The sequence below is a fragment of the Carassius gibelio genome, chromosome B12 (assembly GCF_023724105.1).
Source record: "Carassius gibelio isolate Cgi1373 ecotype wild population from Czech Republic chromosome B12, carGib1.2-hapl.c, whole genome shotgun sequence".
Taxonomy (NCBI): domain Eukaryota; kingdom Metazoa; phylum Chordata; class Actinopteri; order Cypriniformes; family Cyprinidae; genus Carassius; species Carassius gibelio.
This window is the reverse complement of record NC_068407.1, coordinates 8,403,324-8,428,078: the sequence shown is the minus strand read 5'-3', so window position 1 is coordinate 8,428,078 and position 24,755 is coordinate 8,403,324. Positions and strand designations below refer to the sequence as shown.

At 39.3% G+C, this 24,755-nt stretch overlaps 1 protein-coding gene across 3 annotated transcripts in view; it reads right to left on the bottom strand.

Moving 5' to 3' along the window:
- nrg3b (neuregulin 3b) overlaps positions 1 to 24,755 on the bottom strand; it is a 140,556-nt gene that overhangs the window by 15,368 nt on the left and 100,433 nt on the right. For all 3 annotated transcript variants that reach the window (XM_052570813.1, XM_052570814.1, XM_052570812.1), the window contains exon 3: positions 3,830 to 3,903. In XM_052570813.1, coding sequence (XP_052426773.1) covers positions 3,830 to 3,903 — 74 coding nt within the window. The remainder of the gene's footprint in view (positions 1 to 3,829; positions 3,904 to 24,755) is intronic.

The following is a 24,755-nucleotide window of genomic DNA, read 5'->3' as shown; positions in this document are numbered from 1 at the left end:
TTGCTTTTCTGACAGAGGTGGTCTAAGGTTTTTAAATAGACTGCGTCTTGCCCGAGATAGATTATTTTAGTGGACATATTTACAGGGGGAAAAAACTGAAATCAAACACAGTGACAGAAATCCTTCTGTCAAATGATGAATCGCCACATAGTAGCCTCAATTTTTCAACGCCGCATTTTTGCATATATTCATGCGGCAATTTAAGCATGATCTGTGGGAAAATAATGAGCAGAAATGTCGTGCAGCAGTTCTTAATGAGAATGCAAGGAAAGGTAGTTTTAGCCAATTCCTGCTTTTGATTTAAATTTGTGGCGAAATAAGGACAGAACCCTTATTTACTGGAAGCTGCACCATGGTACATGCACAATGAAGTACGAGGAATCGCTTAAAGCTTGTTTTAAATGCTAATGTAAGCAGAATTGTTGGTAATACTCCTACCCGAGATTTTAACACACTGTCTCTCCTCCGGGCCTTTTGAATTCACAGTGTTTTGTGGGATCGGGTGAGATTTTTTCAAATAAAACACGGCTCAGTGAGACAAAAGGCCTAGGCGACGATCCAGCGGTTCTGTCGTATCCCTACTGCCAGCATTGCTTGGCCCATTCATGCTGCGGCTGCTTCTGATTGCCCACAATAACTGCCACATTCATCCAGTCATAATCGCTGTGCTGTCATGAGCCACACACACAAAGTCATTAAGCACGGATATGCATGCATTCCTCGAATCCTGGCAGCAAGGTCCTGATGTACGGCTCCCATAAACCACAGCCTTCCATCCGTTGTCCCGTCACCCTTGGGAGACATTTATGCCGGCGAAGAGAAATGGGACCCAGCACACTGCATCAACGTCAGTCGCTCAGAGACTGAGTGAAAGAACTACAAAAATGAATCAAATCCTTAATCCTTCCGTTAGTTGGAGCAATAGACGAAAGCTCCTTTGTGCTGCTTACTTACATAGCCTAATGCTTGAGAGATAAATACCTAAATGAGAGGGGCCGTTGTCCCCTGAGCAAGCCAGTCGTGAAATCCGTCTCCCTTGAGTCACCGGCTGAACCCCCTGTTTTTCCACAGCTTGGAAAATGGCTTCACTTACCAAACCAAACTTAATATTCTGTCATCACCTACTCACAAAAAATTGTTTCTGTAAAATTCATGATCAAATCATATAGATAATGTTTGTTAACCAAATCATTAAAAAGATTTGATTTAAAAGAGTAGATTTGTGAATCGGACAACACTACTTGTCTAATCATGAACTTTTGATTTGTTTATGTTCATTTGTTTTTTTTTTGTTTTTTAAAGCTATAATTTGGCTTTAAAAAGAAATGAAATATAGTGCAAAGTGCATGATACATATATACCACTTTTGATGAAACATCGAAAACACCTCTCCCCAAAAGAGCATAAAAACTAAGTTTCTCCCTTTGTGTTCTGTGGAAGAAAAAATGAAAGCTTTAAGACAGTTACATGAAGGTGAGAAAATGGTTTCAATTTTGGCTAAACTATTCTTCTAACACTGTAGTGTTGTCTTATGCCAGGGAGCCGGGGGATGTAAGGGCCAAGCAGAAGCAAGGCTCTTTGGAGCGTCTCTTATGTGGTAGTCGATATGGAGACAAAACGACGGTCGACGGATGATTTGTGCTTGTGTGGTGAGCAGAGATATATTGTGAAAAAGCTCAGGGGACAAAAGACTAGGTGGCAGATAAAGCCAAGCCGCCCCCAGGGGGTGATTTGTGGCTCATTTGGTGGGTTAAGTGAATAAAGATGCACTGGGCCATACATATCAGGCTCAAACTAGGAATGGGGAAATACAAACAATGGCCTCTGCAGGGTGGAATAAAGATACATTGAAAACATAATATTGAGCACTGTGATGCAGGGCGCTCCAAAGTCTGTTGTTTTTGTTTTTATTGCAGGAATGGATTGTAATTCGAGCATAACCTGGATTAACTGGCTCATCTCTGTATGGGATGTATAGATGGATGAAAAACCATAGACTGTATAAAAACATGGCTGTAGTGTCTGTGACATCACCAGTAGGCCTCCGAAAAGCATTTTTGAAGCTCAAAGTGGGTGGAGGCTGCTGTTGCCATTGGCAGCGCATCACCACGCATTACTCCCGGATTATTGAAAATGGGCAAAGTGGCGGGAGCTGGTTGCTGAAACCACGCCCACCTAGCACGACAGCAGTGTCAGCAGCGGCAATCCACCTGTCACTCAAGTGGCCACGCCCGTAATTATAATATAATTTAAACGTATGAGTTATAAAATAAAATTCACCCCCGCACAGTTGTCAAGAAATGCAAAATTAGCTATATAGACCAAAATATTTTTTTGAACAAGGTTGTAAACATGTTTTTTTTTTTCTACTGTAAAGTTGGCCATTTTAACATTAAGGAGTCCCCCAACCCCCACCCCCACCCTCCAAAAAAAAAAAAAACTAACAAAAATACTATAGATGCAGAGAGCTTCACCCACATTTAGCAGATTTGCCATAGAACTGGTCTAAAATTGCCTTAGTGCTAAATGGTGTCAACAGGAGGGTGGAGGAGGCAATACCAGCAGGATTGTGTAGGTGTATCCATGAAGAAGATGATGGCACTGCTAGAGATGAGGACTCCATCTCAGGGCACGATGGATAGCAGGGATATGAATGCTGTCATTGAGAAAATCCGATTTGTAAGAGAAGCATCAGGGATGCAAAGTGGGCCTTGGCAAAAAGGCTACAGAAAGATCCCATTACCAGCCACTCAGTGGGGTCAGCAACTCAAAGTGCACTAAATTGGAGTTTAGGTTGCTGTCTCACACGCTGTAAAAGATCACTCCCCAAAAGCTAGACAAATCATACAATGCAAGCCATTCTGAGAAACAGCCTCACTGCACACTGCAGATTCATCGGTGCGCTGGACAGTTCTTTTCTCCACTCTCTCCTTTCTTTGGCTGTGACTTCCTTTCATATCGGTATAATAGCTCTCGGAAAGTTGAGTCACAGGAAGAAGGTTTTATGAATCAAGGCTTTGTGAGGTTTCACAAATCTCTCCAATACCAACCTATGAGAAAGCAAACATCTCTCTTCAACAGCTTTTCCCTTTGGCTACTTGTGCTCCACAGGCCTATTTTAACCTGTGAAACACTCATCTAGCACAGAAATTGCTAATGACTTTAGCATCGACCTAAAATTAGCAAAGCTATTACTTTCATTCAGGGACCTTCTTAATGGCAGGGGAAATGTACTCCTCATGAAAAAATGGTAACTTGATAACATTTCATAGCCACTTTGAGCCTTGTTAGAATCTGCAATCACATTGTGTAGCAGGACAATGAAAGTGAACGGTTTACACACTAGATCAGTCATGCTAAACAAAATCCTTCTCTAGCAGAGTTAGAGATCAGCTTTCCCATAGAGAAAATAGCATATGCAAATGCTTTCTGTTTTTCATGAGAGTGTGGCATTGTAGGGTGACGGCAATTTAAGCACTTAGAGCGGGAGGTATAATTAACTACTTAAGCAATACCCGGTTCTGAGAAAACAGCAGAGAACTCTCAGCCCTGGAGGCTAAGAGACTCACCTGATGCTAGAGAGGCAGGAAACTTCTAAAACTAAGACTGGAAAGCAAGTAAACAACAGGTAAATGATGTTCTCTAATCTTTGGTTTGCTGTTTCATGAAGCATTTTGTTGTGAAGGGCTTTGTTCATGCTAGTAGGAATGGAAATAACTCAGTAACTTGGTGTTTATTCAAACCAAATTCATTTTTCTATGTATTCCATGATATTAAAAAGATCCCCTATATTCCTTCAAAGAAAACATATAGTGACAAAAATACATACTTGGGTCAGATAAGATGGAGTCTGTCTTTGGGACAAACTGGTCACAACGAAGTCCACGGTAACCCTCTTTGCACCTGCAATGGAAGAAGAACATTTCAGTACAGAAATATAAATGATCTGGGTGTCATCAGTAATATATATATATACAGTATTGTTCAAAATAATAGCAGTACAATGTGACTAACCAGAATAATCAAGGTTTTTAGTATATTTTTTATTGCTACGTGGCAAACAAGTTACCAGTAGGTTCAGTAGATTGTCAGAAAACAAACAAGACCCAGCATTCATGATATGCACGCTCTTAAGGCTGTGCAATTGGGCAATTAGTTGAAAGGGGTGTGTTCAAAAAAATAGCAGTGTCTACCTTTGACTGTACAAACTCAAAACTATTTTGTACAAACATTTTTTTTTTCTGGGATTTAGCAATCCTGTGAATCACTAAACTAATATTTAGTTGTATGACCACAGTTTTTTAAAACTGCTTGACATCTGTGTGGCATGGAGTCAACCAACTTGTGGCACCTCTCAGCTGTTATTCCACTCCATGATTCTTTAACAACATTCCACAATTCATTCACATTTCTTGGTTTTGCTTCAGAAACAGCATTTTTGATATCACCCCACAAGTTCTCAATTGGATTAAGGTCTGGAGATTGGGCTGGCCACTCCATAACATTAATTTTGTTGGTTTGGAACCAAGACTTTGCCCGTTTACTAGTGTGTTTTGGGTCATTGTCTTGTTGAAACAACCATTTCAAGGGCATGTCCTCTTCAGCATAGGGCAACATGACCTCTTCAAGTATTTTAACATATGCAAACTGATCCATGATCCCTGGTATGCGATAAATAGGCCCAACACCATAGTAGGAGAAACATGCCCATATCATGATGCTTGCACCTCCATGCTTCACTGTCTTCACTGTGTACTGTGGCTTGAATTCAGAGTTTGGGGGTCGTCTCACAAACTGCCTGTGGCCCTTGGACCCAAAAAGAACAATTTTACTCTCATCAGTCCACAAAATGTTCCTCCATTTCTCTTTAGGCCAGTTGATGTGTTCTTTGGCAAATTGTAACCTCTTCTGCACATGCCTTTTTTTTAACAGAGGGACTTTGCGGGGGATTCTTGAAAATAGATTAGCTTCACACAGAAGTCTTCTAACTGTCACAGTACTTACAGGTAACTCCAGACTGTCTTTGATCATCCTGGAGGTGATCATTGGCTGAGCCTTTGCCATTCTGGTTATTCTTCTATCCATTTTGATGGTTGTCTTCCGTTTTCTTCCACGTCTCTCTGGGTTTGCTCTCCATTTTAAGGCATTGGAGATCATTTTAGCTGAACAGCCTATCATTTTTTGCACCTCTTTATAGGTTTTCCCCTCTCTAATCAACTTTTTAATCAAAGTACGCTGTTCTTCTGAACAATGTCTTGAACGACCCATTTTCCTCAGCTTTCAAATGCATGTTCAACAAGTGTTGGCTTCATCCTTAAATAGGGGCCACCTGATTCACACCTGTTTCTTCACAAAATTGATGACCTCAGTGATTGAATGCCACACTGCTATTTTTTTGAACACACCCCTTTCAACTAATTCAACTAATTGCCCAATTGCACAGCCTTAAGAGCGTGCATATCATGAATGCTGGGTCTCATTTGTTTTCTGAGAATCTACTGAACCTACTGGTAACTTGTTTGCCACGTAGCAATAAAAAAATATACGAAAAACCTTGATTATTCTGGTTAGTCACATTGTACTGCTATTATTTTGAGCAATACTGTATATATATATATATATATATATATATATATATATATATATATATTGTGGGAGATAGTGTATATTTCAGGGAATATAGAATATACTGTCATCATTTACTCACACAAAAGAAGATATGTTGTTTTTGCCTATACATTAAAAGTCAGTGGTCCTGGAAATATATTATACTTACATTGTATGAAGAAAAAAAAAAACAATTCAAAGTATCTTTTTTATGTAGTGTGATAAAGGATATAATTTTCATTTTAGGGTGAACTAACTCTTTAAATAGTCCTGTAGTGTGACAAAATAATTTGTTAAGAGTCCAAATATCCTATGCAATCTCTAAACTAATAGAAGTCATAAAAACAGCATCATCTAATTTGTAGCAAATGTTTAAAATAGTTCTAGAAGGACGTCCACGTGTCTATCCATCATGTCATTTTCACAGAGAGGTTGACTTATTGAGCATTAGAAATCAGGATATCCAGAAATGTTATAAATTAGCCTCATGCAGAAAAGGACGAGGAAGTAAAAGAGGGAGGGGTGATATGGACAAGAAAGAAAAAAGAAAAATAGGGATAACAGGGCGGGTCTGTCCAGAGCTCAGTGGTGCCTGCACTCGCACAGATAACACAGTCTTGACATTTATGTCACATCCCCACTGAGCTATGAGACCGTATGGAAAAGATGAAGGCATTTGACTAGACTCTTACTGTGAGATCTGTGTGAAACAGGGGACTTTTTCCAAAAGTAACAGTGTTCTGAATCTGTGTAGAAGAACCACAAAGAACACCAGCTGCCCTCCAGCTAAAGCATTTCAGACATCTTCAAATCTCTCTCTCCATTTCTCTCACCCTTTCCTCTTTTATTTATATTTTTAAGTCTTGCACCAACAACTGTAGTTTTACATATATATGTACATATATATACATATATGTTACACCTCCGATGCTGCAAACACAGACTCATCTCCATTCACCAGCAGCGTTGTGCCTTTTATTCAGCGTGTTTAACAGAAAATTGCCCAATTCTGAGATGTGCCTCTGTGATCACTTCTCTCCTGTGCAACACTAACATAATTTTGATGAGGCTTACCATGATAATGATGCTTCACAAAAGAATACAACAAGCATACAGACTGAGAAGCATCAAATAAACCCTTAACAGAATGTTCTTGATGTTGTTTCATCTGGCTTCGTCTGCAGTGTGTGTGTGTGACATCTGCCTAGACTCAGTCCTGTCTATGTGTTTGGCTTGGAGAAGCGTGACTAAGGTTTGCTAAAAGAAACCGGGAGAGTCTGTAAAATTACTGCAAAGAGGGAAAACCATGGTTAGACCGTAATTACAGTCATGGAAACAGGTGAGGGCATGAAGTGCGGTCTCATCTCCTGCACCCTTGGTCTTTGTTTGCTCACTGTCTAGTTAACACCGACTCGGCCATGACTGTCTGCAGCCTATTTGTTTGTTTCTCCCCTTTCTCCCCTTTCTCCCCTTTCTTGTTAGATGATAAAGTAGAGTTTTTGAGCATACATTATTTATAAATGATTTCATGCATCATTGTTTACTTTGTATCGAAGGAAAGGAAAATCAATGTGTGTGCATGCGTTTATGACATTTGAGGTTCATACAAAGTAAACAACATTGTAAACTAGAATTTCTGCATCTGCTTCATGGCTTTTCATTATCATTCAAGGGCATGTTGCTTGGCATCAATGATCCTGCCCCCCGTTGGTTAAATTACAGCTAGAGAGAAAGGAGAGAAAGAATATCTCTTCCCCGAAGGAGGCCAAGGCAGTGAGCAGGACTCGCATTTGACTACCGCCCAGCTTGTTAATTAAAGCTGAAGTGTGTAATTTTTTCAATGTTAAAATACTCTCGTCCCAGCTTAATATGCAGAGATGACTAAAAGTAAGCCATTAGTGGGCCGATTTCCCTGAAAAGTGTAAACACTGTGTCTCTGTGGCCTTATCAAAACATTGCTCTGTTTGTTTGAGAATTCCGACCAGCCTCGCACAGCAACAGTGGCTTAGCCAATGGCATGAGTTAAAAGGCGGGGCACTCACTTTCCTAACAGATGGGCAGAGTTTCTTGAGGGAAACCACTTTGAAAACAATCATTATTTTGCAGTGGCATTTGGTGATTCTGTTGGCGTAGAATTCAGCTTTGAAGGTACGTGGATGTAAGTTGGAATAAACAGGTGAGCTTGTTTGTGCAGAGAAGTTTGTGTGTGAGTGGGATGTGCGTGGTGGTATTCTTTTCCTCCCTGTCAAACAGCTCCCACATAACAGACTGAGCTTGTGGCTTGCATGTGGGTGCTGCATATACTACCCACATTCACACACCCACATACTGTACAAACACACATTGACACAAAGATATTGTCATCCCTCCTCAAGATCCTGTGACAACTTTCCTCCACAAATAAGGTGCAATCTGATTCTGACATCCTCTAGTATTATTGATGGATAGGGAGGCTAAAATAAGGCATGTATTGGAAACAGTCTCTGTTCAATTGTTCCTTACCCAGCATCCCTGTCAAAAAAGTGCTGTTTAAGAAAAACCTGGCTTCTCTATTATCAAACGGCCAATATATATTCATATGTATTTGTCTGGGTTTGTGGAATGGGAGGGGGAAAGTGGGCATTGTAACAGAATGATTTTATTTGTTGAATGACATTGACTGATGCCTGCTTCACCATTCAAGATGTTTGTTTGCAAGACAGCCTCGCTTATCAAATTCAGTACACAAACAAGACCCAGTTCATCTCTTCAAGTATTTTTTGGTTTGTTTCCTTATGTCCCAGGGGTTGACATCTGTTTAGATGAACAGATTAAAAGCTATATATATATATATATTTATGGAGACTGCATGAAAACAGTCTTGGAAACATTTTACCATATCTTGATTATTTAATTTAAGTACTTTTCAAATGGCATTGATGCATAATTTTTCTTCTTTACACTTGTCCCAGACCCAGACTTGCAATATTAAACTCTGAAACTATCCATCATAAAATGAATTATTTCATATTAAATTATGATAATCTAAGCAAATAATGAAATAAACATAAACCATAACCATTATTGTGTGAAAATCAGTTATTCTAATATTTAAACAATGAATTCAAATACCATGACTCTTCTACAGTCGCATCATTTCACCACTCCAAACAATGAGAAATATTTGTATTATATTGCTATAACCATTATGCATCATATCCATTATATTGTAGTGCTATATATAAAAAAAATATTATATATGTATACACACACCCACACATACACACACACAATATTACATATATATGATTTTTTAATATAGCGCTATAATGTAAAGCATAATAACAATGAAAATAGTATTAAACTGTCATTTATAATCATATTTTTAGATATAATAGACATTTTTTCCATTAAATGTCATTTTCACCCCCATTCACATTCCTTTAAATGCATTCATGATTTCAGGAAAAAAAAAACACACTAAGAAAGCTATCTAGAGAAAGTGTGAAAATGTGTTTTTTGAAAATAAAGAGACTTTCTTAACATTCAACGGTGCAGTTAAAGTGCCCATGGTTGGATAAAACCTCACATATGAAATACTGCATTGTATAGAAACAAACAAGACAGTAAAGAAGAAATGTATTTTCTTTCAGGAGCCATACATTTACCCTGGGCTTGTTAAACTAAGAGTTTTTCTACTTTTCAGATGCTCTTTAAACCACAAAAGCTTGACTTGAAAATAAACCTATTAAAATGGTAATCACGCATGAGTAGATAAGTCCCTCTAAGCTTTTACTTGCGGAAGCACAAATACTCAACCGGGAGTTCTCCTGACGACGGCATTGTCATGGCAGAGCACTGGTTAGAGATAAGAGGAAACATGGCTTTGTATCACAAAACTGTTTGTGTGGAGTCTATCTACCAGTGTGAGGATCAGCGACCGTTTGAAGAGCACATGGAAGGAGGGAGAGAAATAAGTTAGGGACATTGATGGCCATCTTCACATGTGACTTCACAGCTCTGACACACACACAGGTGCTATTGCGTGAGGCTCTGATAAAAGGGTGATTGCAGTTGGGTAAAAAAAGCAGTGCTCCTCTCCCACTGCTCACACAACATTGAACTGATCCTCTCAGACTAGCGATCACACAGGTGTCACTGGGAACTAAATGACGTTCTGACACGCATCACATTCGGTTGTTTTTAGGTCAATGGCGATGGATTGTTCAGGTAGGTGTCGGTGCGATCTGGCGTGAAAGTGCGCATATGTTCACAAGTATCATCTCACTTACGCGCCACATTACGATGACGCAAGCCGGCACACGTGCAAAGACACCAGAACTGAACTGCCACTGTCTGCCTCTTTACAATGAAAGCATGAATATCTCATTTTTCATCAGATATGGCGAGATAATCCAATGAAGCTGTGAGAGCGGCAGTCTGTCTCAAAGGTGTTTAAAAGCTTATCCTCCATAATATCATTTACATGGCCCTTCTGCAGTCAGGGCAATAAGTGTAATTCCGTTAAATTGCGATATTGTCTTTCCCATCATTCCTCAGTCTCTCAGCCTTTATATATAGACTCTGGTTAATCCTTTCCTTTTTAATCAAGTCGCTTTGATGTATTCATCATGCCATTTTATTTAATTTGCCATGCCCCTGCAGGGAAGGATAGAGGTGGACACTGATGGAATCAATGTGCCGATGAGACATGCATAGGTTCTGCATCTCTCTGGTGACGTTCACCATGGTAACTTGACATATTTGTGGGTTTAGTGCCCATTGGATTCGACACAATCCCAGAAACGCATGTGAAAATAAGAGCGATGGGCATTGTTGCCAACAAGATGGTAAATGTTGCTAAGAAGCCTCAGAGGCCCCATTGCAAAAGAAAATCGTTCCACGGATTCAGAGTTTTTGGTGCATCTCTCTAAAAATCAATGCATTTCATTGACAAGTTAACTGTTCCTGAATTCACCTTTTCTCCATAGGAAAAGTGCAACATTTTTCTTAATTCAATCTAGTTATTAAGGTTGTTATTGTAAGACTCTAATCAAGATTTCATAGAAATGTTAGTGCCGGAGGCTGGACTGACCATGTTGAAGTCCTAATCAATTGCACTTCTTATCTTTTGTTTCTTTAAGACAAAAACAAATGCTTTATCTGCAGCCACCTTATCTGTGTGACGGACGTCTCTTTACTTGAAACTGGAATAACAGAATTACACTTGCTCTGATCGAGTCAATATTGTTTTTCACCGTTTTCTCTCAGTAAACAAAGATGAAACTATATCTTCAAGCAGGCCACGTGTGCCAAAGGAAGCTTTCAATGAAATTACAGGCTGTACAGAGTATATGCTAACATTAATTTAACCTCTTTTAAGCATCACAGAATGATAACAAGGCCAGGAATTCACAGGTGGCTGCTAATTTATAGTGTCAGCCTGTTTCTAGTGTTGATGACAGAGTTGTTATTTAATCGTATTTAACTTGTTAAAGCTGAAGGGCTCAAACTTGCCACAGCCATCATTTAATCTTCAAGTCTGTGGCATATGTTTACTGTGTCAACAAGAACCATGCCATTTTGTGTCTCCCTGAAATGTCCTCAAAAAGTTTGCCTTCGTTTAGTGACAGCTCCCTCTTTCACAAGGCACAAGAAGACTTCTACACATCCCCGTGAGTGATATTCACAGAGGCAAACAAAAGTGACATGCTCTAACCTGGGGTGGCAGGGAGCAAAAGGTCTGGGAAACATGGTTTTCAACTTAAACACCCCTGCCACTGTACAGCTTGCGATGTTGCAGAATATGCAGAAAATATCCTGCGGCTGGACGAGATGCATCTCGGTTCAGTCAAGAATATTATCAACACAGAAATGCTTGTATTGTTTCATGCGGCTGCTGCTTGGCTGATAATGCTTGTACAGGGTAAGACAGGCAGATGTAAAACCACTCAGGGGAAACCCGTCTGTCTGAGCTGAGTTTTGAGTCTTTTTTTTGTACTTTTCCTGGGAATTTACTATAGGCATTCCCCCTTTGCTTGACTGGGAAGTATGTTAGACAATTAGACAGGCCAAAGCAGCACTTTTAAGCATCTGGTGCATTAATTAGCAGCACCTGTGGAGGCCTAAAGACCAAGCAAACAAATCAAGGTAAAAACTGATTATTCGCCAATTCCTCAAGGTGTATGATAATAAAAAACTTCAGATTTTTAAGCAGCAATGAGGCAAGGCTGTCGATCAGAAAGCATTTCTCAGGCAACGTTAACAAACCTGGCATTCAGAAGCTCTGTGCTTCCTCTTGCGTGAAGGAACACAAGCGCTTCGGGCTCTGGACTTTGGCAGCCATCAGCTCTCACATCTTTGCCTGATCAAACAATCCCTACATGTTCCATTGCTGGCCCAGCACTTCTGCACTTCTATTCATCCGGCCAACTGCATAGTTTTTTTCGCGTAACCTCGCTGCCAAAAAACGGATGCTCTTTGGCATTTTAAATTGTTTTGCATAAATAAAGACAACGTTGTCTTTGTGAGTGACATTTGTGATTCTGACATTTGCTTGAGCAATGTTAATCCTGTCAGCAGCATTCAGGATGACTGAGCTAAAATAATTGAAGATGAGAGTGTGCTCAGAGGGACAGGACCTCAGTAGCATGCCACACACACACACACACACACACACACACACACACACAAACAAACAAACACAAACTAGGCATGCTAACTCAAAGACACACACTAATTTGTGAGTTGCTCTTTAGCAGATTTAGGACACTAGCTGGATCTGCTGGTGACAGATTAACGTCCTCTCTCACAGAGGTGTGCTAGTGTCTCCCATCTCGCTCTCCACCACCTCTCAGGATGGAAAGTTAAGGGCAGCCATCTTAAACCCGTCTGAGCCACAGCTAAAGCTAAGACTAAAGTGAAAGGCTTGTCACCAATCTCTACCAAGCTCCATGTGTCGAGGACAGGCTTCTGGGAAGAGGAAAATCAGGCTTAAGGAGCTCAGGAGTGGCTAAAATCCATAACCTGTCTGCGTGCCAGCTGTAATTTCACTGCAAAATTGTTGTGATACAGTGTGAGGTAACAGGCATGTCATGGCTCATATGTATTTTTGCAGAGAAAAAGAGGATATTGAGAGCATGGGATGTTCTGTAGATATCTACCTTGGCTTTCTTGTAAGAAAATTAAATCAAAATCCAATCAATAACAAGTTTAACAAATAACTTTTCTTCTAGGAATTCACTGGTGAATAAATAAGAAAATATTGGTGTGTTTTCAAGAAAGTTTGGTACATATGCATCACTGTCAGCTGAGGACAAGAATAAATCTATATGGTTGCAAGAAAGAACACTCTGGGAGGTAGTTTTTCAAGCACAATTTTGCTATAATGAGCTTTCCATCCATAAATTTGCCTCAGTGACCCATTTTTCATTTGTAAATGTGCTGTGTGTTCTCACAATTGTCTAGAAGCCTTTTGTCTCCCTGCCAAAAAGCTGTTTATTTGTTTTTACATTTGACATTGTTATCTTCACATTTTGGGATATGTTCTGCTCGTGGCTATATTCATGATGTTGGCTTACACCTCATAATTTTGCTCTAATAATAAGCATTCCGTCTGTGAATAATAAGATAAGATGCCATATTATGTAAATGTGCTTCTTCAGTCTCTTTAAAGAAATGAATGATAGGTGAGGTGAGGAGAATTGTCAAAAATGTTGTTAAAGTGATGAAAAATGAATATTCTGTCATAATTTGTTCATCCTAGCGTTGTTCCAAAACGATATGACTTACTTTCTTGTGCAGAAAAAAAACAAAAAAATTATACTGTAACAATATATTCCTAAAAATTACAATAAATATAAAATGTAACATAATATAATGTAATCATTTTAACGTACAGGTGCATCTCAGTAAATTAGAATACTGTGGGAAAGTTCATTTATTTCAGTAAACCAAATTGTGTTATTTTTTGTTATTTGTGTTATTTTATAAAGTGAAGTGAAAAGTGAAGTGAAGTGACATTCAGCCAAATATGGTGACCCATACTCGGAATTTGTGCTCTGCATTTAACCCATCCGAAATGCACACACACAGAGCAGTGAACACACACACACTGTGAGCACACACCCGGAGCGGTGGGCAGCCATTTATGCTGCAGCGCCCGGGGAGCAGTTGGGGGTTCGATGCCTTGCTCAAGGGCACCTAAGTCATGGTATTGAAGGTGGAGAGAGAACTGTACATGCACTCCCCGCACCCACAATTCCGTCCGGCCCGAGACTAGAACCCACAACCCTCTAACCATTAGGCCACGACTTCCCAATAATAATAACTAATAAACTTGTGTATTAAATAAATTCAGTGCACACAGACTGAAGTAGTTTAAGTCTTTGGTTCTTTTAATTGTGATGATTTTAGCTCACATTTAACAAAAAAACTCATAAAAAAAATTTCATAATCTCAACAAATTAGAATGTGTTGACATGCTAATCAGCTCAAAACACCTGCAAATTGGTCTATCATTTCTCAGCCTTATAAAATATTCCAATTTGTTTAGTGAATGGTGAATTGTTGGGTTTTTGTTAAATGTGAGCCAAAATCATCACAATTAAAAGAACTAAAGACTTAAACTACTTCAGTCTGGGTGCTTTGAATTTATTTAATACGCGAGTTTCACCATTTGAGTTGAATTACTGAAATAAATGAACTTTTCCACAACATTCTAATTTATTGAGATGCACCTGTATTTTTTCCCTACTCAGTAAGTTGCTGCTGTGAATAGTTCATTGAGTCAGTGAGTTAAACTTGAGTTGATGATTCACTGATTTGGTTCTCAAGTTCAACCCACTTAATCAATGATCTGGTTGTAGCAGTTCTCTAATTAATAGCTCATTAGAGAGGAAGATCCACATTAGAATACCATAGACTACGTCATGGCGCCTTTTAGACCTTAACAGATAAACATATAATCTGTCATTGAGCTGTGTAAATATAATTTTAAGTAACCTCTTTTTGTGTCCCATAGAAAACAAACTCATTCAGATATGGAACCGCATGAGGGTGTGTAAACACTGAGCAAATCTTTGGGGATGAACTTTGGGGTTCCCTTAAGTTTAAATGCAAATATCAAGAATGTGAAAGTTTGTGCAAGTCTTTGGCCACCTTATTATTCTCAGACTGTGGCCACTTTTTTGTTGGCGTCTGGTTTGTGGGCTGGGCGACATGGCCTGTTGTTGTCACCGTTCATTACCTCTGCATTTCCTGTGCCTGCTGTGACAGTGAAGTAACGCCCCTTCACAGAGAAACTCATTCTAGCTCAACAGGGAGCACTTTGTCTCCTTCACACTGCTATTGCACCACAGAAAATAACAAATGAAGAAATAAAGATTTGTTTGTGTGGTAGGTAAGCTTTGACTGAAAGGCACTGAAACCCTGACATCCTAATCCTTATTAAAAACCTCATTAATGAGGTCCTCTGGATTTCCAGGTTTAGGTCTTGAACGCAGGTAATAGAATTAATCGCACACACTAGGGCTTAATGTCAAGAACACATATTTAATTTAAAGACTTTATTGCAAATGGAAAGTTTATTATCTGCTGCAGGGGGTTTAACACCTAAACACGGACTCTAAGCAGCTCTATCCCAAAAGAATAATTTTGATTGAAAAAAAAAAAAGACTGATTAGAGCATCTGGCCACTGGCATTCAGACAGACAGGCAACTTTACTTTTCATTAAAATATAATTAAATAATCCTTTTAAGTTCTAGTGAAAACATTATGTTAATTCACCACAAGTCCAATGACCAGTGCTTTTAATTCAAAGCTTGCCTTTCCTCTATTAAACTAAATTGAGTTTCAACAATGTATCGGGTCAGTGCACCTTAAATGAGCTTCTCTGAAGTAGCTCTCAATAACTTTCTTGTTTTAACTTGTATTTCCTAGACTGCGCAATGGTACCCCACCCCATAGTATTGTAATTATTGTTAAGAATAAAATATTATTGCTAACAAAAATAGTAATAATCCCATCATTCATTCATTAAACGTTTTTTTTTTTTTTTTTTTTTACTTATTTTCCAGCTAATTTAACCAGAATATCAAAAAATGCTAGGAAGTGACAGTGATGTGTGTGTGAGGTACACCGAAGTGTTGGCTCATGTGTCATGGACATAGGGAATTTTCCTCTGCCAACATCTCCAAATTGCAGGCTTTACAGGCTGGGGGCGATGCTGTTCCATCTAATAACTTTGTTTGATCCCATACTGCTCAAGTATGCATTACCAATCAGGTCTCTCCTTTCAGGTCTTGCTTACAAACCTGATAAGTGCACGCGCTGAAATCCTAATCACTGACGCCCTTCTGGAAATGAGAAGCAGTCTGTGAAAATCAAATCTGATTGCACTCAGCAAACAAATACATATCATGAGTATGGAACATAATCAAGATTAACCAGAATACGTGACCCGCTTCTGTGGGCATGTTTGCGCATGTGATTTGAGCATTAAATCGCTGCGCCACCGGAATATAAAGTGATAGATAGGTGACCTCTTTCTAGCAGTAACCAATTTCCACATGAAGTGGGGAAGACAATCTGATCACAACAAGGTGTAAAGATAATGGAAATCCCCATTGCCCTCATTCTATTTCAGAGGGTTTTTTTTCTTTCCAGTATGACTCTCAAAAAGAACAGCTGCTTTTTTTGCCTTGAAAGAGGATGTGTGTTAGAAAATATCTGTCTGCACCAATTTTTCTTATTACCACATAATTAAAATTCCTTTTCCGAATTAGTAAAAAAAAAAAAAAAAAAAAAAAAAAGTTTAATAGGTAATTACAGAATGCTTAGTACCGGCAGTGGAATCATATTCCAGCAAACACCACAATTAAATGCTAACTGTTTCTCTTTGTTAAAGCAACGTTTCATGGTTAGGACAAGTTAAGCTCAATCGACAGCACAAGCTCAATTGAAAACCACAAAAGTGAATTTCATCTTGTCCTTCCTTTTTTATAAATAAAGAGCAAAAATCTGTGCTGCAGAGAGATGCTTACATATGGTCTGTGAATGGGGACCAGTCCATGAACTTTAAATTACTCACTATTCCAGTAGTAAACCCACAAGACATTAACAATTTGTTTAAATGTGGTTCTAGTGTGAAACAGTCTCTTAATAACCTTTTCTGTGAATATATATCCAATTTTCCAACATTGTTGCCATGACACCAATGTAACATGACCAGAACACCTTTAAAGATCAAATAACACACTTTTAACAGAAGAATTGATGCAAGAATTACTGTAAGAGCTTACAGAATTTAAGATACACAATTCTGCTTTTAAATCCTGCCCCACCTTTTTTACAAAGCGAATGCCTCAAGCATGTAACAGAAATGTTAACGCCCCTCACCATACTATGATGGTGTGTCCCGGTCAGAACACTGGCGCGACAAGACGAAAACAATAAAACCCATTACAAACGAGGCATTTGTTGCATCCAGTGGGGACATAATTACTGATTATATTGACTTATACTGTCTTTTTACATGTTGCTTTGCGAATTGCGCCAGTAAACATAATACCATGTCTCCATTTGTGATTGCAGAAAGAACAAACAACAAGCGCTACTATACACTGCTCAAAACTCACATTTGATTCATCAGTGGCAAAATCTTTAAATATAAAAAACATACTTACAGACTGTGAGTCAGACGTGCCAGACTGTCCTTGCAAAGAGTGAGGATTGGCCGACGAGCCTGAGTGAGTGGCTAAAGTGCTAAAGTGAGGAACGGCCAGGGGCTAGAGTGTGGAACGGCCAGGGGCTAGAGTGTGGAATGGCCAGGGGCTAGAGTGTGGAACGGCCAGGGGCTAGAGTGTGGAACATCACGTGGCTAGAGTGAGGAACGACCAGGGGCTAAAGTGAGGAACAGCACGTGGCTAGAGTGAGGAATGGCCAGGGGCTTGAGTGAGGAACGGCCAGGGGCTAGAGTTAGGAACAGCCCGTGGCTAGAGTGAGGAACAGCACGTGCCTAAAGTGAGGAATGGCCACGGGCTATAGTTAGGAACAGCCCGTGGCTAGAGTGAGGTATGGCCAGGGGATAGAGAAAGGAACAGCCTGTGGCTAGAGTGAACGGCAGCTAGACTGAGGAACGGTAGGGTGTATTTGACGAAGGAGCGGGCGGCGGCTTGCGGCGACCACATGTGATGACCCCAGGTTGGACTCCGCTTCATCCACAGTGAAAGCTGATCTGCCGCTCCACAGCATAAGTTGATTTATTTCCTCAGTGACCAGCACAGATCAGATCTAGGCATGATGAAGCGGATATTGTCCTCTTTTGGAAGGCCAACTAAAGTAGTTTCGCTTTCACAACAAAAGACGGCGGCAACAGCGAGACTAAAAGGTACAACTTCTTTCTTTGCATGAACATTTCGGTGGCATTATGCAAATCTTCCCACACAGTGACAGAGACATTTTAGGAGGGTGTGGAGTCCATGGACAAGTCTTAAATTTTAAAAAGAATATCTCTTTGAATTTGAGACTTTAGTCTTTGCATCTTTACAGATCTTCTTTATGCGCCAAGAGTTTGTAACTCTCCAAAGAGGAAGGAAAAATGTAAATCGCATCATATGACCCCTTTAAATGCACACACATTGCTTTCTTGGCTCTCTCTTACCCAATTCTCTTTTTTATCTCTGTTTTTTTGTTAATTATCTTCCTCTTCTCTGATTTAATAACCTTTCTTGTCTAGACTTTCTGTGGTTGCCAAGTTGCTGACATCGTGAGGCTTTGCCCCAAAGTCCCTGGCGCAGATTCTTGGTAAACAGGGGTAAACAAACACAAGCAAACCATTAGCCGGTGTCCACAAACTAGAGTTTGCAAAATAATCTCTTTGGAATGAGGGCTGGTTAGGTTCTGTTTGCATGCGTTGCTTAACTCGCACACCCAGGTACACACAAACATAAAGAGAAGTGACACAGAGGCTGCTCATTAGCGGAAAAGAGGCGACGGTGACTCAGACACACTCTCACGGACGTGCCCTCACCCAATTCCTCCAAGACATTTCCAAATCCTTTCAGGCATTCATTTAAAACGGGGGAAAGGTCATGTTCTAGTATCGCCACAGAGGATCTCTGACTGATTGATTAAAAACAGATGGATACATGGCAAGCTGCATCGGATCAGTCTGAGATGCTTGTATTGTTGGTATTTCTGCTGAAAGATGAGAAGGAGGCATTAGAAATACAAAGCATAGAAAAAAGAATAATTCGGCATGACTCTCTCCGCAGATTAATTCTTCAGTGAGCCTCTGCTTAAAGTCCTGGTCTAATGAGGTGCTCTGACCTCAGCTAGGTTTAATGGAATAATAAATGTATCAATGCTTTGAAACCTGCAAGGTCTCTCACCAAACACACACACATACACACACTCAACGTTTGTTTTTGTGAAAAGTGGGGACATCCCATAGGCGTAATGGTTTTTATACTGTAGAAACTGTATATTCTATGGCCCTACACCAACCCTACACCTAACCCTAACCCTCACAGGAAACTTTATGCATTTTTACTTTCTCAAAAACACTAATTCTGTATGGTTTACAAGCGTTTTGAAAAATGGGGACATGGGTTATGTCCTCATAAGTCACCCTCTCCTTGTAATACCTGTGTCATACCCATGCCATTATACAAAGTTGTGTCCTGATGTCACAAAAACGTGCGCGCACACACACACACACACACACACACACAGTTGAACAGGATAGAGATTCCTTTGCTCACGTGCATCTTAGCCCTCTGTTTAGCACCACTGTATTACTGCCAATCTGTGCATGCGGTGAATGAGGATCTTTTGATGGACAACCATACAGTACAAATTCATGCCCCAGACCTCCGTATTCTGCATCTGTATAAACACATACATCTTTGTTGCTGACAGGAAGGATACCCAGATTCCCAGGGTTTTTTAGGTTGTGACAGTAGTTATTTTAGTAATGTGACAGAAAAAATAAACACTCTCACGGGAATCGTCGTGGGGAGCAAAACACACACGGAACAGTCTGACACATTCTATGCATTAATAGTGGGTATTTTTTAATTACTCTTTCAGCAGTTTACATCATGCCAGTAGATGGCGTCTCTCTACATGTGAGTTATTGACTCATGAAGCAGTTCTTCTGTGTCTTAATTTAGAACAGTGTTACTCATTGTGCTGCTCACAAGCTTTAATTTGTGGCTCGTGTGGCAGTAAATAATACTATGATATGATTATGCAGTCAATACAGAGTTTTCATAAAAATATTAAAAACAAGCAGGGCTATAACATAATAACCCATAAAAAACTCACACCGTGTACACCTGACACAACTAAAGACAATAGACCCCATTATAATCAGTGATGTTGTCTACACTGGATGCGGTGCTATGCGACTCAATCCCTGTTAGTACACTGATGCCTCTTTCTATTTATCACGAACTGTGCTGCCACAATGTTCAAATGATTTTCAACGGTCGCTTTGTCACATCGAGTGTGGACAGACTTTTAGCTATTCCGGCGCAGTATGGCAACTTGACAACTGTTGCGTCCAGTGTAGACATGGTGTCAGTGTCTGCTTTTTTATAAATTATTTTTGTTAAAAAAACCCACCTAAAACAAGTGCCATTTCAAGATGGAAATATAGACTAGAAAAGACATTTAAACTTGCTTTGCCCTTATGTCTATGAAACTGACTCACTACGGTGTTGCCAGTTTTGGCAATCTTTCCAACTCTTAAGGCCGAATGTGCTCTTGGATGGTTAGATCCATGATGGCCCAACATAGAGAAAAATAACATAAGGTCTTCCCAGAAATTAGGTAATCATGTTTTGTTTTTGTTTTTGTTTTTTGTCATTGAGGGAAATCATCTTGTCTGAGCTACAAATTTGACTGTTAAAGAATTATCCCCCTCCCCCTCGTATTGTATTGCATTGCATTGCATTGCAAGGATGACAGATTGATAAATAGACATGCTATTTATGAATATGTATAGTAAATGTCGATACTGTACTTTGTGATAAGTGGCTTTCTGATTTATTTTTTTCCTATCAGCGTGGCTATCATGAAAAAAAATACTGAAGACCTCTGATTTAGAACTACTTTCATTGGCAGAGGAAAATTAGGCAAAGTAACTAGCAATACAGCAGTTTACAGGACATTTCTCAACATTAACTTCTACTGTGTCTACAGTATGTTTCTCAACATTAGTTTCTAATGTAGTGCCACCAGAAGCTACAAATCCAAAATATAACCCTAACTGATGCTGGGCATAGCTTTTTATTTCTTAACCATGTCGGAAGGCATGCTCCTATTCTAGAATGACAAGGCCAAGATTCTTCAAGCTCAAATTGTGAAAGATTGGCCACCACAGAGACACCTGACCTTAACCCCATTGAAAGTCTTTTGAAAGTGCTGAAGCACTTTATATACACTGCCTGCCTAAAAATAATTCTCACACACAAAATTCCACCTTAGCTCTTCTAACATTGTTTTCTTTTACTGTGGTATTGTTTCAAAATCACAACATTTATTTTCACCAAGAGTTGCAAAAATTTTCAGTCAAGATTTTGTATATACAATGGAACAGTTGAACCACTCTGTAAAGTTGACTCCAGCACATCCCAGAGACTTTCAGTTGGGTGAAAGTCAGGGCATTGTGGTGGCCTATCCATAATGGAAATTATTCCTCACAAAACCATTATTTAAAAATTTGGATCCAAAGAAACTTGACATTGTAATCCAGGAATATACATGGATACATCCTCCAACATGGTTATTTAAGAAATAAAAAGCTACACAATGCATCAGTTAGGGTTCAAAAAATTGTTGCAAAACACAAAAAATGCCAGAAACATGTTAATCAACACAATAATGATCCATTTCTAGACTTTTCAGTATTTACGTTTTTAAAACCGAATGGCAACTCTTTTTTTTAACTAGGCGGTGTATTATTGTCTGCTTTAGCTCAATGCAATGTTACATTTTTGCAATTACATGTTTTTTATTTTCTGTGCTCTTGTTCATTGAATTTCTGCTAAATGAATTCAGACACATTTTTTCACTGAGGAGCAAGTTTTAAAAACTAAAATAATTGAACAATTTCAACATTTGAAAGGCAAACCTCCTAGTAACATATTGACAGAAACAGCAATGCTGTTTCTGAGTTCTACATTTGCGGTTCAATAACATCAGTCCAAACTGCCTTGGGCGAGTCCTCAAAAGAAAATTACCTTCACAGCTCTTAAGTCACGCATCTCCCACACGTCCATCCAATACTTAATAATATATATATTTTTTTTACAGATTGACTAGTTCTCCAAAGTCTCTTGAGCCACAAATTCATTGCAGATTCTTCTTTGATTTTGTTAACATATCTCACTATAGACCTCCTTTCAACTGTGGTGGTCACTCTGCTTCCATTGCTGTTTTGAGGAGCCAAGAGGTTCACCCTGAACCATCCTGAAAGGCAGAGGCAAGCCAGGCAACATGGCACTAATTACACACGCTGTTTAAAGTTTGAGGTCGTTAGGCAAAGAGATTGACAGGGCTGTGGAACAGAGCCGAGTGGATGTATGGATGTCGGCTGTACTTGAAATTAAAGCTTGTATGGCGCTCATCCACTCTTGTAATTACAACAATTAACTGTTGTAATTACCAACAGCTTTATTTGGCACTATGGAATGGAATTAAGAAGGCTTAATGTGGGAGGATGATTATTGATAACTCCTCATGGGTGAGGGATGGTCAAGGCAGCAAACGATAGGAATAATCCCCCCGATTATCTTGTAGCGGAGATTAGCTTTAAGAAAATTAGCCGTGTTGGTTTTGCTAATGATCAGATTATTATCCACAAACTATGGACTTTTAGCACAGTTGCAGACCTGCGGATTCGGGCCCATGAAAGTGGATTAAGCCTTGTTTAGGCACTGGGGCTATTATTTATGAGCGAACTTAGCTTAATGGAATGCAAGCAAATCAAGCTAAAAGCTATGGCTAATTCTGTCAGCCTAAAATATCATTCTGCCCACAAGCATGTACAGTGAGAGTGAAGTTAAATAGGCCAGTATTACCATGGATACACAGCGCTGTCGGAGCAAAACAAACAAACAAATCAAGATGGAAATCCTCCTCGGTATCTGAAGAAATTATGCGTATTCACTTATTATAATAAAAACGCTGCTAAATTACAAAAACAAGCCAAAAGCTGCAAGACACATCGCTCCCCAAACAAAAACAAGGCCTTCCAGGCTCACTTTTCAAAACAAGATCCGGTAACAGCTTCCTGTGCCTATAACGGTTAATTATATGGCAAACAACACCATCGTGTAATCTTTCGCAAAGCAGGGCCTGGTTTGTAATAGCTTTGTCACATTTGCTAAAAGACCAGACACCCGCAACTTCCCTCTGATAGTAATTTCCTGTTTATACACTAACATGGCTTCTGGAGCTGTACCTATTCGGCTTCAGTTATTGATTAATGGGCATGGTGCCTCGCAGGCTCAGTCTCATTATAAAAAGACTGGCTTTCAGTAATTCAGGCCTTGGGCACAGATGGAAGGAGCCTGCACGAGTGGAGCTGAGTCAGGAATGCCAATCATGGCCGTCTCTCTGTCTCCCTCTCCTAACCCGCTGCTTCAGTGCAAGATGGGCGAACTAAATTATTTACAGCTGCAGCATTTTTCAGATCAGACTGAGATATTGTTGGAAAACACATCAATGTTTAAAAACATGCCACTGAATGTCCTTGTGTCTGGATCATCAGTTAGGTCTAATTTTTGGCGAGAGCTGTTGTCACCGCTGTGGAAGACAACAGCACAGTGCACTGTTTGAATTTTACCGGACACATCTCGATGCATCCATTGTTCCTTTGGAGAGCAGTTAAACATCTTCAACATCACTCAAACAGAGACAGTGAGAGAGAGAGAGAGAGAGAGAGAGAGAGAGAGAGAAGGATTGTTCAGCATGTCATCTTTTGAAAAGATGAATCCTGGTCCTATGTTCAAGCTTCATCTGCCAATTATAATTTTTTTTTTGGCTATGTTGTCTTCTGTAGCATCCTCTGTGTATCTCCTGTAGACAGACATACATAGCTGACACTTTTCCCATGACTCAAGCCTATTACTTTATGAGCTGCAATACCGGTAGACTGCTGGTCAGCCAGCGAGTGGAAGATTTGCTTAATGAGATAGCCTAGAATGACTTGTGTGTTATGTGCAAATCCTCTGCAGAGAAAAGCAAGGCAATCCTAAGTACGTTATTGATTTAAGGACTCACTGGAAAGTTCCATTCATCTCTCTGTGCCATGCAACCCGATCCCTCATAATCAAACCTTTCTGGCTCCATGGACTTATACAAATGAGAAGGTAAAGCACCTTCTCCTTATATAGCACAATGTAAATTCATGTTACAGGTCCATTTAATGTTTTCATGGTTTTCAACTGAATGTCTTACAGAACCATAGGTCAACAAATCTCATAACAGCATGTTGGCAAGACAAATTTTTGCAAACATGCCAGTATGTATTTGTGTTTGCGCTCTGGAGAGGTTTCAAAGGTTTCTATCTTCAACATATGTGTGCAGCGTGGAGCAGTATAGCTCAAAATGTGGCTATACACAAGTTTTTGTTTTCATTGCTCATATGCATGCAAATCATCTCTTTAGAACAAACATATTGTAGGCACATACTGTACATAGTGTATACAAATATGATAAATATTTTGTACAACAGTTCAATTAACAATTTCATATAAATTGAAGAATTTAAACATTTTAGGAACACTGATTTTGCTCTGTTATATATATATTAGTTCCAAACAAAGTAAAGTTGAGCCGCTGTGCATCTCCAAGCAAACACAGCAGTTTTTTGTTTAGATCTGTTGTATACAGAATGAATGCAATTGCATAAAAAATCTTTTTTTTCTTTTCTTTTCTCTTTTTCTTTTTTTTCCTTTTTTTTTTTTACAGAGAATGGGGTTCCAAATTTGTTCAGTAATATATATTGAATATTTCAGAGTATATTTATTTTTAACTTGTTTTTGTTTTTCACATTATACCATATTGCTGGTTTTCTATTCCATTCATATTTGTTTATATTGCTTTAATGCTTAAATTTTCCAGAGGGGATTAATAAAGTACCATCCCATTCCTTCCG